The 16,842-nt window shown below is 43.4% G+C and overlaps 2 protein-coding genes across 5 annotated transcripts in view; one reads left to right on the forward strand and one right to left on the reverse strand.

Annotated features, from left to right (window-relative positions):
- Dtl (denticleless E3 ubiquitin protein ligase adapter) overlaps positions 1 to 11,695 on the reverse strand; it is a 36,619-nt gene extending 24,924 nt beyond the window's left edge. Inside the window, exons 1-6 of the mRNA XM_075989500.1 lie at positions 11,491 to 11,695; positions 6,342 to 6,467; positions 5,635 to 5,733; positions 4,876 to 4,937; positions 4,675 to 4,795; positions 259 to 324 (exon numbers count right to left, since the gene is read on the reverse strand). Of these exons, the coding sequence (XP_075845615.1) occupies positions 259 to 324; positions 4,675 to 4,795; positions 4,876 to 4,937; positions 5,635 to 5,733; positions 6,342 to 6,467; positions 11,491 to 11,542 (526 nt within the window). The 5' untranslated portion in view covers positions 11,543 to 11,695. The remainder of the gene's footprint in view (positions 1 to 258; positions 325 to 4,674; positions 4,796 to 4,875; positions 4,938 to 5,634; positions 5,734 to 6,341; positions 6,468 to 11,490) is intronic.
- A 77-nt stretch (positions 11,696 to 11,772) lies between these two features.
- Positions 11,773 to 16,842, forward strand: part of Ints7 (integrator complex subunit 7) — a 502,168-nt gene continuing 497,098 nt past the window's right edge. The window contains exon 1 of one of the 4 annotated variants that reach the window (XM_075989499.1): positions 11,773 to 12,106. In XM_075989499.1, coding sequence (XP_075845614.1) covers positions 11,878 to 12,106 — 229 coding nt within the window. In that variant the 5' untranslated portion in view covers positions 11,773 to 11,877. The remainder of the gene's footprint in view (positions 12,107 to 16,842) is intronic. The other 3 variants (XM_075989496.1, XM_075989498.1, XM_075989497.1) reach the window with 3 other exon arrangements.

Consider the following 16,842-nt stretch of genomic DNA (forward strand, 5'->3'; position numbering starts at 1 on the left):
AACTGTTACACAGGGAAACCCTGTCTCAAAAAAATAAAATAACAACAGCAAAACAAACAAACAAAACAAAAACACGTAAGTTAATAGCTTTGTAATAATTATCTTGAGATTTGAGCAATGAGCAGAACAGTAGGACTGTGAACACAGTGCCCCCTGCTGGTGTCCGATGAGAACACTGACATTGCCATTCTATTGTGAGCATATTATGTTACTATGCATAGGTGATACCACATTCATCAGAATCAATAGAAAACTAACCTTTTTTGTTGCACCTTGTGTCCCATATCATAATGTTGCCATCTCTCCCACCTGTACAGAATACGGCTGTGGGAAAGAGTTCATCAAGATGTTGGCAAAACTAGTCAAAGACATATTTCCATTTAAATTTCTCCAAAAGTCCTGTATTTGGCACTACAGAGTCTAGTAAAATGACCAAGCAATTGTTAACACAGAGGAGAGCTTACTACCTTACATAATATAAACTATGTTATATGTTTTTCACACATTATCTTGATTTTTTTCTGTCAATCTAGTAGGTGGGCATTACTCTTCCTATTTTACAGATGAGAAAGGTGACTCCTAGAAGTATTCCTGGCAGCACGACACGACTATAAAGCCCATACCCCAGTTTGGCGAGTGTACTGTCCAAGCATGAGAATATGCAGTATCATGCCATCTGCAAAAAGACTGCTCTGGACATGGAAGGATGGAACAGAACATAGAGCTGACATCTATTTGTAAGGTTTTATTTTTTAAGTAAAAGTGAAAGTTAGGTGCATGGCTTCAGTAACATAGTATTCACCCAATATACACAAGACCCTAGGTTCAGTGCAAAATGTGTGTATAAATAAAAAAAAAATTAAAAAGAAATTCTGCTTCTTATATGGGAAAGTGAGCATTTAACCAACTGACTCAACTATAATAGCTATAAATTGAACAAAGTACCAAAATAGCATGAGAGCTTTGTAGATAATGAACAAAAATACACAATTTTGTAGGAATTAACTAAATCAAGTGACTAAACCACAGCAAATGAGTCCGCCTTCCTTTGGAGGTGGTGAGGGCTCTGTTACAGGAAGAGCTGATGGAGTAGGAGGCTGGAGACTTCTGTCTCCAGACTCAGTCGCGTCTCTGGATGACGTGATTGAGGTTAACAAACTAAACGAGTCACTGCCTTCCTGTATCAATTACTGTGCAGCTCTCAATAAACTAAAAAACTGTTTAAATAAGCAAATTCTAAGGTATGCAGTTTTCAGTCAGGTAAAAGTGGTGTCCGCCCTCATCAAAGCAGCTCCTTTTTGCAGCAGATACAAACTATTTAGAAACCATAGCTATCCGAAATGCTGTGCCCACCTCAACGGGCACACCTATAGCATAGCCCTGCACACAAGTCTAGTGAACACGACAGGAGCTGGAGTGTCAAAGGGCCAGACAAGCACAACAGCTGCTTTGAGACAGCGTCTTCAAGATATAATGGCTGCTGCACCTTTGAAATCTCAATAATGTGGCTGCCTAATCAAGGACCACAGGACAGTACCAGCCAACACGAAGCATGGGTAGAGGAAATTTCACAAGACTTCATCCTTAGATGAAGACTACAGGAAATCAATGGTTGCAGAGAGAGGGAAATCAATTTTCTCTATGGACCAGCCCCTGATAAGTTTTTAATCCCCAGTGGTCATTCTTAAATACATGTATACACAAGCAACTCTCAAAGGACTCAGTAGGTTGTACTGTACCTACTGTCAGGTCCAAAGGAAACTCCTCTTCCCCCAAATCCAACAGGAAGAAGTACAAATAGCTATCTGTGGTGTTATTAGCATGCGAAAGCCCATGCTGGCCTCCTCTTATACATTTCAGTCCATGATAGCATTCTAGCTCTTCTTACCTCCTCTACCCTAAACTTCCCCAGCGCAGGGGCTTCCTCCTACCCCCAGCTCCTCATTCTCCATATATCCCTGCTATTTCAGCTACACTATCTCTGTCCACCCTCCTCTTACTTCACCTCTCCCTCTATCTCTGCTCTTGTGTCTCTGGCCATGTTCAGTCTACTACTTTCTCTGTTCTAGACTCTTCCAGAAGTCTTTCTGGCTGTTCTCTCTCCTATGTAGAATAAAGCCTTCCCCTTAATCATACCACAAAGCGGTCATATAGCCAGTTTGTACATATGGCCCACTTTCCTAGTCAACCAAAGTTCAAAACTCATAGAACTTTTTTTTTTTTACACTTTTGGGTCTTGTCTCCAAATGGCTATAAGCTTTATCATACTCGTGATTAATAATGAGGAAATCAAGAAACAAAATTGTTGGGAGGGTTGCCTATAATCAAGCAGAAATTGACTGTAAGATTAGCAGTGACCACACAGCTACAGACACCTGACACATACATACATGTGTATGCAAAAATAATTTAAAAGATCATAAATTTGAGAAGGTGGAGTTATATGGGAGGAGTTGGAGGGGAAGGGGTAGAAATGATGCAATAAATGTAGTACTCAGATGAAATTCTCAAAATAAGTTTAAATTAAAAAGCTATAAAAACATTCCTCAACCTTAGCTGTGCAAGGTCCTAAATCCGTGATGAGGTCTTAAAAAAAAAAAATCACCTGGCTCACTTCCCAGAGATTACCCTTTAATTAATTAGCATGTTTAAAAAATCTTCAGCTAACCAATGTTCACTGGTTGAGAACCACCGACTTAGGGTGAGGAACTGGCTTCAAACTAAAGAAATGAGAAAGGTTCAAATATATACAAACTTTTAGAAGACTTAGTAATAAGTTTAGGTAATTTTAATTATCTACCAGAAATTCTAACGCTATCTTCTTCTGTCTGGCCAAACAAAGTAAGTGTACATATGTCTCATTTACCAATCTTTAGAAGGTAGCATCGAGGGGAGATAAATTTCATTAGCCATCATCATGTCCAGTTAGGATCACCTGCATCCTGTTCATTTAAGATTGAATGACTGGGCCAAGGAACTTTTCTACTACACTACTATAAAACTTAAAAAACAAAACAAAACAAATTCCATTCAAAATCTCTACTGGGCATTTATAGTCTCTAGGTTTTAAAAAGTGAGTTCACACCTCACCTTTTAATGCTCACAATTACTTTCATTAATTAAATGATATTAAATACTAACCAAACTGAATTAAGAAATGAAGACCCAATCAAAATGATATTGCAAAGTCTAAAAAAAAATGTTAGCTATAAGTCATTCTGTGCAGGCTACCACCTAACCTGTTCCACTGACCAAACTATGAGAACTTGTGGGCAGTTTCCAACTAGGCTAACTCATATACTAGCAAGTCAGGAGAGAAGCCCATTAGCTCCATGTACAACCCAATGTCTTTTCTTTTATATGACACTGGCATACACTTATCCACATGTACACTTTTTTTTATTTTTATTTTTGGTTTTTCGAGACAGGGTTTCTCTGTGGTTTTGGAGCCTGTCCTGGAACTAGCTCTTGTAGACCAGGCTGGTCTCGAACTCACAGAGATCCACCTGCCTCTGCCTCCCGAGTGCTGGGATTAAAGGCGTGCGCCACCATCGCCCGTGTACACTTTTAAAAAATAAGCAAAGGCACTGAAAGATATAGTGCTTCTCTTTCTCGCTCTGTAGACCAGGCTGCCCTTGAACTCACAGAGATTTACCTGCCTCTGTGTCCGAGTGCTGGGATTAAAGGCGTGCGCCACCACTGCCTGGCTAAAGACGGGCATTTTTAACTTCACACAACATACATGTTAATGAAAAGTTATGTGGCTACTGAAACACATGACATACACCGAGTCTTCAGAATTTCAGCTTAATAGCAACTACAGCAGAATAAAGAAGCTTTGTGAACTGGGAGCAGAGGTGCACGCCTGTAATACTGACTTGGCAGGCTGAGGTGGGGGCATCACAAGGTTCTGGGTAGTCTGAGACTCTGTCTCAAGAAAATAATAGAAAAAATTTAACTTTGCCAAAACCCAACTCAATAGCTCAGCTTAATATTCCTGAATATAAGTGAAAATATTCCTTTTTTTAAAAAGGGTATTTTGCCAAGCACAATAGCATATGCCTTTAATACCAGTATGCAGGAGGCAGAAGCAGAGGAATCTCCGGGAATTACAGGCCAGGCTGTTTACATAGTAAGGTCTTCATGGCTACATAGTAAGACCCTATCTCAAAAAATTCAAATATTTAACAATAATACTATCTTATCCATCTTCAAAGTTGGCCATAGGAAAAAAAAATCAAAATTGCTGTAAGACTTTTTAACTTCCTAGGACAAGCAGGAGAAAACGCCTAAGAATGGAAACAAGGGGCTGGAGAGAGCTCAGAAGTAAGAGCGCTGCTTTTCCAGAGGACTTGGGTTTGATTCTCAGCACCCTCATGGTGACTCATAACCTTCTTAGCTCTAGTTCCAGGGCATCCAAGCCCTCTTCCGGTCTCCATAGGCACAGCACACATGCAGTACACAGACATACATGCAGGCAAAACATCCATACACATTAAAAAATAAATGAAAAAAATTTAATGGGCCTTAACCAACTTCATTAAGATTTTTAGTTATACTAAAATCCCCAACCCCTAGCTAGATTAAATAAACAACTTTTGACAGGGCAAAGACAGGAAGAACTAAGGCACTGTGTCTCCCCACCTTAAGGAGATAAAATGATAAACAACCTACCTTTTTGAAACTTGGAAAAAGCTACAGACTTGAGGCTGCACTGGTGACCTTTGCATGTTCCCATCAACTCACCAGCTTTTACATCCCAAAATTTGGCTGTCTGATCACCCGCTGCTGTAACCTTCCAAAAAAATGATATAGTTAAATTTAAGAAAGAAATCTTTTCTCTGCATCTACTCAGGCCTAATAAAAGTCACTTACAAGTTTAAATTCACCAGGGACCCAGGCCAAGTCAAAGACAGCATTCCAGTGAGCCATCCATTCTAAACAAAGAAAATATAAGTGTGACATATCCAGACTGTGTGCTATGACAGTGATACCAAGAGAAGTTTAAACACCTTCAAGTGTTAATGATAAGACAGTGGCTAGTACTCTACTGTCAATGGACCAAAGTGCATTATGGAGTCATAGATATCACACATCTCCCCGATACATGTGAGAGCTGCCATCTAAAGCCACTGAAGCTGGGGAGAGGGCTCAGGAAGTAAAGCCCAAGTTCAAATCCCAGCACCCACACAGTATAATAAAACTAATGACCTCCAGTTCAATGAAAGACCTTGTCTCAAAAAGAAAGGCAGACTACTACAGGCAAACATGTAACTCCAACCTCTGGCCTCCAACGCAAGTAAACATGGCATGCATTTACCCAAAGCCCTCCCTGATATAAATAACTGTCTGAGTACTAGAAGCATTCTCTAAAGTTGAATCTTCTCAAATACTCCCTAGGCCTAAACCTTCAAGTCCTAACAAGGAAACAACTTTAGTCTGACATTCAAGGTGTGCATGTTCTCACCCCTCCTCCTGTGGAGGAACTTATGGCTCACTGATCTTACATGTGCATGTATTCCACCCAAGCCGGACCACCATCTTAATACTGTGTCCTAAGTTCACTACATCTACATTAATAGTAATTTACCAAAGGCTTTATGAATTAAAAATGTCAAAACTTAAGAGACTTACCTTTGAAGCATGTCTTTTTGCTAGTTTGTGACTCTGTGTTATATAACCTGACGAAGCCTTCTTCATTGGCAACTGCTAATATATGCTCCATACTGGGAGCTGAATAGAAAAAAAGAACACATGACGAGTTTCCAAATGAGCACAAATGTATTTAATGATTCAAAACAGGGTTGGAGAGATGGCTTAGAGGTCAAGAGCATTTGTTGCTCTTACAGTGAACTGGGATTTGATTCCCACATATACATGGCAGGTCACAATTGTGTGTAACTCCAGTTCCTAGGGATCCAAGGCCTTCTTCTGGCCTCTGTGGCGCACAGACATACACACACATTAAAAACAAATAAAAAACAACTCAAAAACCATCAAAATTGTCTCCAGATATTCTGACTTGAAAAGAGCTAAATCAAGAGTGGTACTGGACAATGGCAAAGAAAAGTAAGACACAGACCACCAGCTGATCAAGCCTGCTGGTGGTGTTTCCCTTTTATAAACCATATTAAACTATAAGACTGGAGATAAGAATTTCTATTTCTGCTCACATTTTTAAGATGACTGAAAAACTCATTTTAAAAACCTCTACCATATAAACCATAGTTGAACACTTAGAATAATTTTAATGTCTATCAAAGTTACTTTTTTTCCAAGTGTATTTTCCCTCTAAGTAGGAAATAAAGTTCTGCTCCGGTTTAGCGCGGTCATTCCCTTACCTGTACAGAAAGTACATCCAAAAGGAGGAACAGGAACTCCTGTTTCTCCGTACGATGTGTGCTCGTCATTACAGTTGCACTGATAACCACTTAGAAGGGATTGCAGAGGGTAATGTGAAGACCACCCTAAAACAAGACAACTCCTTTAAGAATGAAAATGTAAACATGTTTTAGCATTTCCCACGAATCTGGAGAAAAGTGTTGTTAGTTCTGTGGCCTGTCTTTTGAGGCATGAAGTTGCAATGATCCTATTTCTGCCTCTCAAATGATGGGGATAATTGGTATGAGCTACCATACTTGGCTAAATATTCGTTCATATAGAACTTTACATATTTAACTTAGATCCACTCACTATCTAGGACTCTCCAAGAAAAAAAGGGGGGATAATCAAAGCAAACTCTAACTTCTGTGGAGGCCAATTAGGTTAGAGTGTGTGTATGTATAGGTTTTGAGTCAGAATCTCACTATGCAGAGCTCTGGCTGTCCTTGAACTCACAATGTAACCTACGCTTGCCTTGAACTCACAGAGATCCACCTGCCTCTGACTCCCAAGTGCTGGGATTAAAGGCGTGGCCACCAGTTTGGTTTTACCACCTTAAAAGTAGAAAATTAGTTATGATTATCACCAGTGTCCTTGTACATTAAAGAGACCTGACTTGTAGCAAAGAAACAGCCAAAATATTACCAATTAAATTGTAAGCATTAACAATTAAACTGTTACTCCTTCCACGACAAGTCCATTTTGAGTCTCTAATGAGAAACTCTCAAGTAAACAGAAATCATATACAATCAACATTCACAGGGTTACTGTATCAACCTGCCTACTGTAGTTAGTACCATATTCGCTAGTAATTTAAACTTCTTTTTCCCTAAGAGTGAATTCTAGAATCCTATAATTCTAACAGGAACGCACTCATAGCATCTTAATACATGTGAGAATGACTTAAAAGAAGCAAGGTCAGGGAGGCTTTGGAAAATGACTTAAATTTTCATTTCATTCAGAAAGAAAGCAAGTTTCTAATGTACATCACGATCCTAAAATAGTAAGTCATTATCCAAAATTTAGTTTATATTAATATGTAAGTTGGTTCATTTTAAGTATACAAAGGTTGAATATTCCTTTTGTTCTCTTACTAGTTTATCTTTTTACTTTCTTTTTATTTATTCAATCTGTCTTTCACATCATGCATCTTGATTCCATTCATTTCTCCGTCCCTTCGCATCTGCCCTTTGCCTCTGCAATGCTCCCCAAAATTAAAACAAAATTTAAAAGAAAAAGAGGAAAAAACCTAACAATCTTGTCATGGAAGCCGCAGTATGTATGACACAGGGAGTCACACAGTAAACCCTTTTGTCCATATATCTTTACTTGTAAGTGTTCACTGAAAAGAGTCACTGGTCTAGTTTGAGGCCTCTGATGCTGGGCACTCATTGAGACGCCTTGGATACCCTGCTGTTGCCCTGTATTGCGGAGATCCTGAGCTTTGGGTCTACAGACTGCTCCAGCAGACTACTTCTCCGTCCTCATCACCAAGTTAGTTCTCCAGCATCGCCCTGGCTAGTTCACCCTGACAGCAATGAGTGAGGGGCAGGGCCGGTTCTTCTGCATTCATGTCCTCAGGGTTGGCTCTGTTCAATGTTCTTATCCAAAATACTTGAGGACAAGAATGTTTCAGATTTGCATAGATTTTACTGCTCGGGCTCCTTGAAGCCCTGGAACGTATTAGCAGTCAAAAACTTTGATATTTTGTTTTCTTTGTGTAGTTCATGGCTGTCCTCAAACTCAGAGATGCACCTGTCTGTGCCTCCTGAGTGCTGCAGAGATTAAAGGTGTGCACCACTACCGCATGTTCAGCCTCAGTAGGAGAAACATTTATTCAACAAGTAATTAGTAACTAAGGAGCAGAGAAGTTGAGACCACTGCAAACGCTAAACTCCCATCTTAGGGCATTGCCAATTCTCACATTTTTGTTCATTTAAAAATCTGTAATGGACACCCAGAAATTTGTAGATCTTGAGACATGCTGCAAGGTCTAAGATGGGGACGTATGACTGCCTTCCTTTGCACAGCAGAAGGACTTGATAAAGCGACGAGAGAGGGAACTCTTCTCACAGAGAAGACAGCTTAGCCCAGCAGGACCTCAGCCAAATCTAGTCTGAGAAGGAATGAGCAGAAAGTAGAAAAGAAACTTAAACTAGATTTAATAATTGCTCATGGGGACATTGCTCCATAATTTTAACAACAAATATCATTGTAAATAATTTGTGAAAGACCACAAAAAGAATGTTAGGTTCACAAACACCTATCTAAAAGAGTAAATTGGAAATTTTCCTAAAGAAATGTACACGCACGCGGTGTAGGATTTTTAGAGTCTAATGGCTACAACACACAAATTCAAAAGGAAACCAAGTAAAACTGCAGCTACAATATGCTCTGGAACTTCACAATTAAGCCAACCCATCAAATCTGCCTCTTTACCTGCACTACTGGTCAAGCAACAAGCGGCTAAAGCGACTTGTTGAGTTTCGGCCATCCCTCTGCAGCTCCCCAACAGAAACCTGTAGTGTTGCCCTGCCCCCACACTCAGCTGGAAAAGCCCATTCCTTCCTCAATGGAAAGCTGATGAGGGCCATACAAGAAATACAAGAAATAAGGCCTCTTGTTTCCAGAGGGTCACCACCCTGACATTCCATAGCTTCCACACAGCATCATTTTCAAAAGCTGGGAGGGTGGGGACTCCCTTTCCTGGCGCCTTTGCCTCTTCCCCTTCTATTCTTATAAAGGAAGGTGGTCTCACATCTGCGTCATACACACCTTGCATTGTCTAAGTGTCTATGACATATTTTTAAATAAAAATTAGTGACATCTTAATCATGAGACAATTGATAAGACATATTTCTTATGATATCATAAATCCATTTCTTTAAAAGATGCATTTTTCAATAAATTTTTGCTTTGTTTAAAACATTGTAAAACGTTATTTAGCTTCTAACAATTGCCTACTGTTAGTATCTATGGTGATAATTCATACCAATGGAAACTTTCAGGACTCACTAGCATTAAAACCACAGAAAAAAAGCACTATACTGGTTTTTTGATGGGGGTATGAAAGGGTGATAAGAACTTTTCAAGGTAGTAGAACACACTAGGGAGGCAGAGGCAGGCAGATCTCTGTGAGTTCAAGGCCAGCCTGGTCTAAAAGAGCTAGTTCCAGGACAGGCTCCAAAGTTTCAGAGATACCCTGTCTTGAAGAACAAAAACAAACAAAACACACACACATTAAAAAAAAAAACTTTTCAAGGACACATTACAATAGGATAAATTGGGGGGAGGGGAGAATAAGAAATAAATTCAGAAGAAAATACAACCATGTAGTTAGTCTGTTCATTTATTAGCGAACACACTACCAGTTGCTATGCTGTTTATAGTACCAGATGCAGTTAAAGTTTACTAGCATTTTAAATCTCAAGATGCTAACATTCAAAATAAGATTAGAAATCACACCTTTTTCGTGTTTAAGATTATACTAAAAACCTTTAGATGTGATTTAAAATCCACAAGAGTAATCATATTTCCATTTTACAAACATAAGTGAGGAAAGGAAATAAAAGCACATTTTGGAGGCTTGTTATAATACAGAGAGCAAAGTGTCAGGGTTCAATTTGGAAAAATGGACGGTGAAAACGGGACAGGCTCAGGATGTGGTGGACGGTGAAAAGGAGAGTTTCAAGCAAGCTTAGGGGAAACTCTTTGAACATGTAATAGTAAGGAAAATGGAGTCTTTGAGTGACTCCCAAGCTTTGGCTGGGGATATTAGTTTAAAATAATATCACTCCCCAAAGTAGGTAACAGGTTTTAGGGAAAAGCCAACTCAGTTTGGGGCACTAAGATGTTTGTATGAAAAAATCAACCCACAGTTTTTACAAAGTTAATCTAAAATACAGGGAATGTAAGAGTGGGGGCTGCAGCAGAATCCCGAGGTGCGGGAGAAGGCTGAAGGGACCAGCGGTGGCACAGCGACATGGAGGGGAAGGAGAGGCACTGATTTCAGGAGGTAACAACACATGAATTCTAGTGCCTACTGCTGAACGAGTATTTGTGAAGAGGAGAGAAGTGGACAGAGAAAATGTACCACAAAGAAAGTCTGAATAGCCTTCTTTGGTCACATAAAAAGAAGGCGGCATTAAAACTCTAAAGACAGCTCACAGCCACTGTGTAGGGCGGCCATTCCCAACACCGGGAAAAGTCACTTGCGCGAAGTCCTAGGAAGAAAGAGGCAGAGCCTAACTACGGGGGTGTCCAGGGAAGAAGGACGAATACAAAGTTTCTGATGGGAGCAGGACGTTAAGGACCTTTTCATCTTCTCAACATTGCTTTCTTAGGCCCACTTCAAAGATTTAGTTTAAGGACACAACGCGTCTGATTGCTGATGTTCTGTACAAACTGCCTTAAGAACTGTAGAAAATGAGCTTTCCATACGCTAACACGAGAATATGGCCGAATTCCACCGTGGAGTGAAAAAACAAATTTAATCCCATTTCTGGATCTACCGCGTGCATAAAAAAAAACCCCATCTGGAACAATACCCTTCAGTCTGCTACCCGGGGTCACCTCGTGGGTGTGGCTACGGGCATCTTTTATTCCGGAGTTTAGAACTTTCCGGACCCCGCAGAGATGGGACGGGAGAGGGGGGACTTTGGGTCTGGGAAAGCAGACGTTGCGTCTCCTCCGCTAGACTGAGTTCCTCAATTGGGGGCCATGCGCGCTGGAGCCTGATCTGACTTGCAGGGAGCACTCAAGCTCTGCAGGGACCGCTGCACGGCTCTGGCCCAGGGCGCCCCCCGCCCCCGACTGCCCCGTGCAAGCGCGCGAAATTGACGTCAGCAGCCAGGGGGCCCGGGAGGCCCGATCACGCAAACCGTCCTGACTTCGGCCTCCGCGCCGATTTCAACGAGCTCGCCCGCGGTGAGGAGCGTCCGCAGGGGACCAGGGCACCGTCTTCTTCGGCGGCCCTCGGTCCCCGGGCTCGCTCTCGCCGCGGGAGACCTCGAGGCCCAAGGTGGGCAGCGATCCAAGGGGGAGCGCCCGGGGGAGGTGATTCCCGCCGCGCCGAGCGGTCGGCCGGCGGCCGTTGGGACCGTTACTCACCGTTCCTCAGGACGCCGAGCTGCGGCTGGCGCAGCACCGAGTTGAAGAGCATCTGGCCCTGAGGAGAAGGCTCCGCTGAGGGAAACGCAGAGAAGATCGCCCCCGAGTCCCACACGAGCTGCCGCTGGCAGCCTCCGCACCGCGACCCGTTTTTTTGCCTCCAACTCCCGCCACTGGAAGCCCCGGCCGCCAAACTCCGCGCCAAACTGACGTCACGCCCTCTGATTGGCTCTCGCCGCCGCGTCCTGGCGCCTCGGAGCCCCCGCCCCCATCGAGGCCCCACCCCCTCCTCGTTCGGCCGCGGGAACCCAGGGTTCAGGAGCTCCCTGAGCGCCTGCGCGGGGGGCCCCACCGAGGCTCTGGCGAACCGCGGGGCGACTGGGGCGCATGCGTACACTGCCTGACGGCGCGCGGAGGGGGAGGGAAAAAAAAAATCCGCGAGACCGCGGCGGGGGAAGATGGCGGTGCCTGGGCAGAGTTTGCGATCTTGGTGACGAGGCGAGTCGGGCAACTCTTCCGGTCATGGCGTCAAACTCAACCAAGTCTTTTCTGGCTGACGCCGGCTACGGCGAGCAGGAGCTGGACGCTAACTCTGCTCTCATGGAGCTGGACAAAGGTAGGGGCAGGAGCAGGCGGAGCGTCGGCGGGGGGGATGTGGCGCCACCCCGCGGCGGCGGCCGGAGACGCCCGAAGGGCGCGTGCGCTGATGTGCGGGGCGGGAAGCGCGGCGGCGCCTGCAGGGCTGCTGGATTGGCCTGGCACAGCTGTACCAGGGGCCCGAGCCAGCGAGGACGCTTTTGACCACTTGGGGGCACAGTCTGCCCATTTCCCAAACAGTCAATGAGATCATTTCTACCAGTGATGATTTTTGAGGTGATTTTTAAAAAACGTCCACTGGAGATGAGGTCTTCATCGAGAGAGCCTTAAGAGTTCGTGGAGCGTTTTACAGCGATTTGTTTTGTGTGACTGCCAATTACGAGTTCTGAAACAGGTTCCACATAGCTGGGAACATCTGGCAAATATGACTGGGTGTCTCTTTCTCTGCAGAAAAGTTCCACGAGTTAGCTTCTCTTGTGCAGGTAGCTAAGAGAAGAAACTTCGGGGTTGGGAGTTAAATTCCAGTTCTGCTAATGTGATTATGGAAAGCGACTTTATCATTTAGCCTCGAATCACCTGCACGTCTGAGCTGGTAGCAGTGTCACTAATATTAAATGTCAGTGGTATGCGAAAGATGCATTTATTAAACACTGGAGATGGACGAAGGCAAGGGCAGATAGTTATCCATCAAGAACTCAAGTGTTGCCGGGCGGTGGTGGCGCACGCCTTTAATCACAGCACTCTCGAGGCAGAGGCAGGAGGATCTCTCTGAGTTCGAGGCCAGCCTGGTCTACAGAGGGAGTTCCAGGACAGCCAGTGCTACACAGAGAAACCCTGTCTTGAAAAACAACCAGTGTCTAACCTGTGGAGGACTGGACTAGATACTCCGTAAGGATCCGCCCTCAAGTCCACGTTCTCCCTTTGCAGCTCCGTGAATATGCCTGTTGAACCTTTAGGGATTCTGTGTGGGGCTGCTATAGGTGAGAGTGTCTCATGAAGCGCAGGATGGCCTGGAACTCTGTATAGTCAAGGATGGCTTTCAACTTTTGATCCCTCATTCCTCAGTTCCCGAGTCCTACAGTTACAGGTGTTCACATCCCTCATTCCTCAGTTCCCGAGTCCTACAGTTACAGGTGTTCACATCCCTCATTCCTCAGTTCCCGAGTCCTACAGTTACAGGTGTTCACATCCCTCATTCCTCAGTTCCCGAGTCCTACAGTTACAGGTGTTCACATCCCTCATTCCTCAGTTCCCGAGTCCTACAGTTACAGGTGTTCACATCCCTCATTCCTCAGTTCCCGAGTCCTACAGTTACAGGTGTTCACATCCCTCATTCCTCAGTTCCCGAGTCCTACGGTTACAGGTGTTCACATCCCTCATTCCTCAGTTCCCGAGTCCTACAGTTACAGGTGTTCACATCCCTCATTCCTCAGTTCCCGAGTCCTACAGTTACAGGTGTTCGCCACTACCCTTGGTTTATTCAGTGCCAAACACTTCACTAATTGAGCCGTATTCCTGGTCTGTTCTTGGATTCTATTTTTCCCCAGAATCAGGGAGGGTTTTAAGTGTGTAACAGCCCTGGCTGTCCTGGAACCAGGCTGACCTCGAACTCATAGAGATCTGCCTGCCTTTGCCTCTGCCACCGAATGCTGGGAATAAAGGCATACGCCACCACACCCGGTATTATTCCTAGATTTTTAAAGAAAGCCTTTACTTTCTTTTGATGTACCAAAAAAAAAGTCACCACTTTCAAATTGGGTGTACATACTCTTGAAACAAAAATTGATATTTTGCTGTTTTTTTGGCCTTTACTCTTACCGAGCTATAGGTCTTTTTGTCTCTAAAACATAAAGTTATAATAGGAACTTTATTCTTTAAATATTATATAATAATTTCCTTCTCAAAGGTATTTTATATCACTTTATTGTAGTTGGTCTTGTCCCATGCTAAGAGTAGATAACGTAGAACAGGGATCTGGATGGGGCATAGGAAAAAAAGACATCTAGTGTTACCTCCGAAAAGTGTGCCGTCATGTCATTGAGGTGGATTACCAGGTAAAACAGCTTGCTGGGCAAGCCTGGCCCCCTGACTGAGCTCTGGAACCCGCATGGAAGAAGAGAACTGACGCCTGTTGTACGCCTGTGCCTGCAGTCACACACGCCTGTGTGCACAGTAAGAATGAGTTTCGCGTTTTTAGAAACCTTGCTGGTGCTGGAGGGATGGGTGACTTTTTGAGAGGCCACGCTGCTTTTCCAGGGGACAGAGTTCCGTTCCTGCCTGTAACTCCAGGAAGCTGAAAATGCACATGTGTCTCCCACCACCCCCAGCATACACATAATGAAAATAAGAGTCTTTCAAAGAAAAGGCTGAAGTTATACAGGGAAAGTTAATACAGCCTTTTTATAAGAAGAGTTGAATAAAATACATACTTGTAAGCAGTAAATGGTGCATGTTTTACCGATGAGCCTCAAGCTCAGAGAGATAATGTACAAGCCAGGACCAGGGCAATGTGACACGAGCACATTGGGCCCGGGGACATTGCTAAAGGCAGAGTCTCACATATTACTGTAATAAGCATAGCTTTTCCTAATGTAGATTCTTATCAGACCAAGGATTTTTTTCCCTCAGTTGATTGGAAGTTGTCCATATGAAAACAAGCAAGGTCTCCTTCACACAGAGAGAAAGACTAAGTGACATTACTCAACCTGTGGCCTTCATGGTCGCTGGGCTCCGGAAAGGTGAAAGTGGGAAGAAGTGGTGACTCATTGCCTTTCTTGCTGCACACGCAGTGGGAGAGAGGGATTGTAGAGGATGCACTGGTGAGGCTGCTGAATTCAGTGCCGTGTGAAAGTCCTGGTGGGGTGCCAGAGAGTCAGGAGGACTTCCCCTGGGATATCTCCACCCGATTTCCCACATCTTAATCCTCCGTGACAAAGACAACGGTTGTCTTGTAGCCCGTGTCGGCACGAATGTTGTTGGTGTTAGCAAGGGTGTGACTCCACAGTCCTGAGAGAAGGGCTTCAGCCACTGTGTGTGCCAGGTGACTGACTCCCCGGCATAGTAGCTGAGTTTACAAGTAAACAGGTAAACAGACAGGTGTGGTGGTGTGTGACTTTGATCCCAACGCAGGCAGAAGCATGCTGATCTCTGAGTTCAAGGCCAGCCTGGTCTACAAAGTGAGTTCCAGACAGCTAGCATTGTGACACAGAGAAACCATGTCAAAAGGAAGGGGGAGGGGATAGACATGCAAACCATATGGATTCAGATTATTTTTCTTGAGACTGTTTACCACCAGACTAAATTTACTCTGCCGGCATTGACAAGTGAACCTTTAAAGTTAGTAGAACTGGGACAAAGACAGGGTTCAGCAGCTAGTTCTCCACGGTACAGTCTGGTTGGTGACCCTTTACTGGACTAAATCACATGAAGTAATCCGAAATCCAAGGCCCCTTTTCAGTACTTACTGAAACCACAGCCTCACTTTTATATATGACTGTGATCTGTTTAGTCTCAAAAGCTCTTATTTGCTCTAAACCAGTATTTTCGCACATACGGACTGCATTATTATATGTCAGCATGTTACATTATAGCTTATTGGAATCTCTTCTTTCTTAACATGAGTATTTGATATAAACTGTATTGTCATTTTCGTTCTGTTAATAAATTTTCTTCTTCTGAGTTGTTCTTTCCCCCTCTTTAGCAATGCATTGTTTGATTACCAAATACTTGGAAGATCATGTTCTCTGTCTGATTGTTAATTCAGTTCCGTTGTGATAGAGAACATAAATTATGTGTGGTTTTGCTTGCTTGTTGTATTCTTTTGTACTCTTTTTTCTTTTCTTTTCTTTTCTTTTTTTTTTTTTTTTTTTTTTTTTTGGTGCCAGGGAGTAGACATAGAGCTCTGGGAGTGCGTGGCAAGAGCTCTACCATTGAACTATGCCTCAGTTCCCCCACCCCCTTTTTGAGGCTTCAGCCGGCCTGCACATAAGTTAGTTTTTAACTGTGATCCTCTTGCCTCAGCCTGAGCATCTAGAAATACAGACTTATACCATCAAATCTGTCTGACTTCAGTCCTTTTAAATTCACTGATGTTTATACTCTCGAATAGTCTTAAGACACTTTAAAAATTATTTTTCATTGCTATGTGTCTAAGAGAATCAATTTAAGAGATGGTTCTGTAGCTAAAAGCATATGCGATCCTTCCAGACGGCAGGTTAGGCTGTTAGCACCCAAACCACCTGTGACTCCAGGTAAACAACATCTTCTGCCCTCTGCACCCACTTATGTGGACACATGAAATAAAAAAAAGTAAAGAGAAAGTTTGTGAAATTACTGAAGTATTTATTAGTTGTTGGAGGGCTATTTGGTGTTGCTTTGGGGGGTAGTTTTCTATTAAAGCACTTGTTTGTGTTTTCCTTTTTTTTTTTTTTGAGACAGTAAGCCCAGGCTGGCCTCAAACCTTGAACTGATTCTTTTGCCTCTTCCTCCCGCGTGACGTGATTGTAGGTATGTGCCACTCTGCCCAACCTCCAAATGATTGTTAGCCATTTTTATTGTTAACTGTTTTAAATTGTCTGAGTTGCAGTCCTCCTGCCTCGGCCTCCTGAGCGTTGGTTGGAGACACATGCGGTCTTGCCCAGCCTTCCATTTTCAGTTTGAATGGGAGTCACAGAGGTGCTTCTCTTGTGTAAGTCAGTGTTTGCTGTTTCTGCCTGGAGCCGCAGGTTTGTGATTAGTTCCTCCTGTGCTTTTTCA

This window comes from Microtus pennsylvanicus, chromosome 10 (genome assembly GCF_037038515.1).
Source record: "Microtus pennsylvanicus isolate mMicPen1 chromosome 10, mMicPen1.hap1, whole genome shotgun sequence".
NCBI lineage: Eukaryota > Metazoa > Chordata > Mammalia > Rodentia > Cricetidae > Microtus > Microtus pennsylvanicus.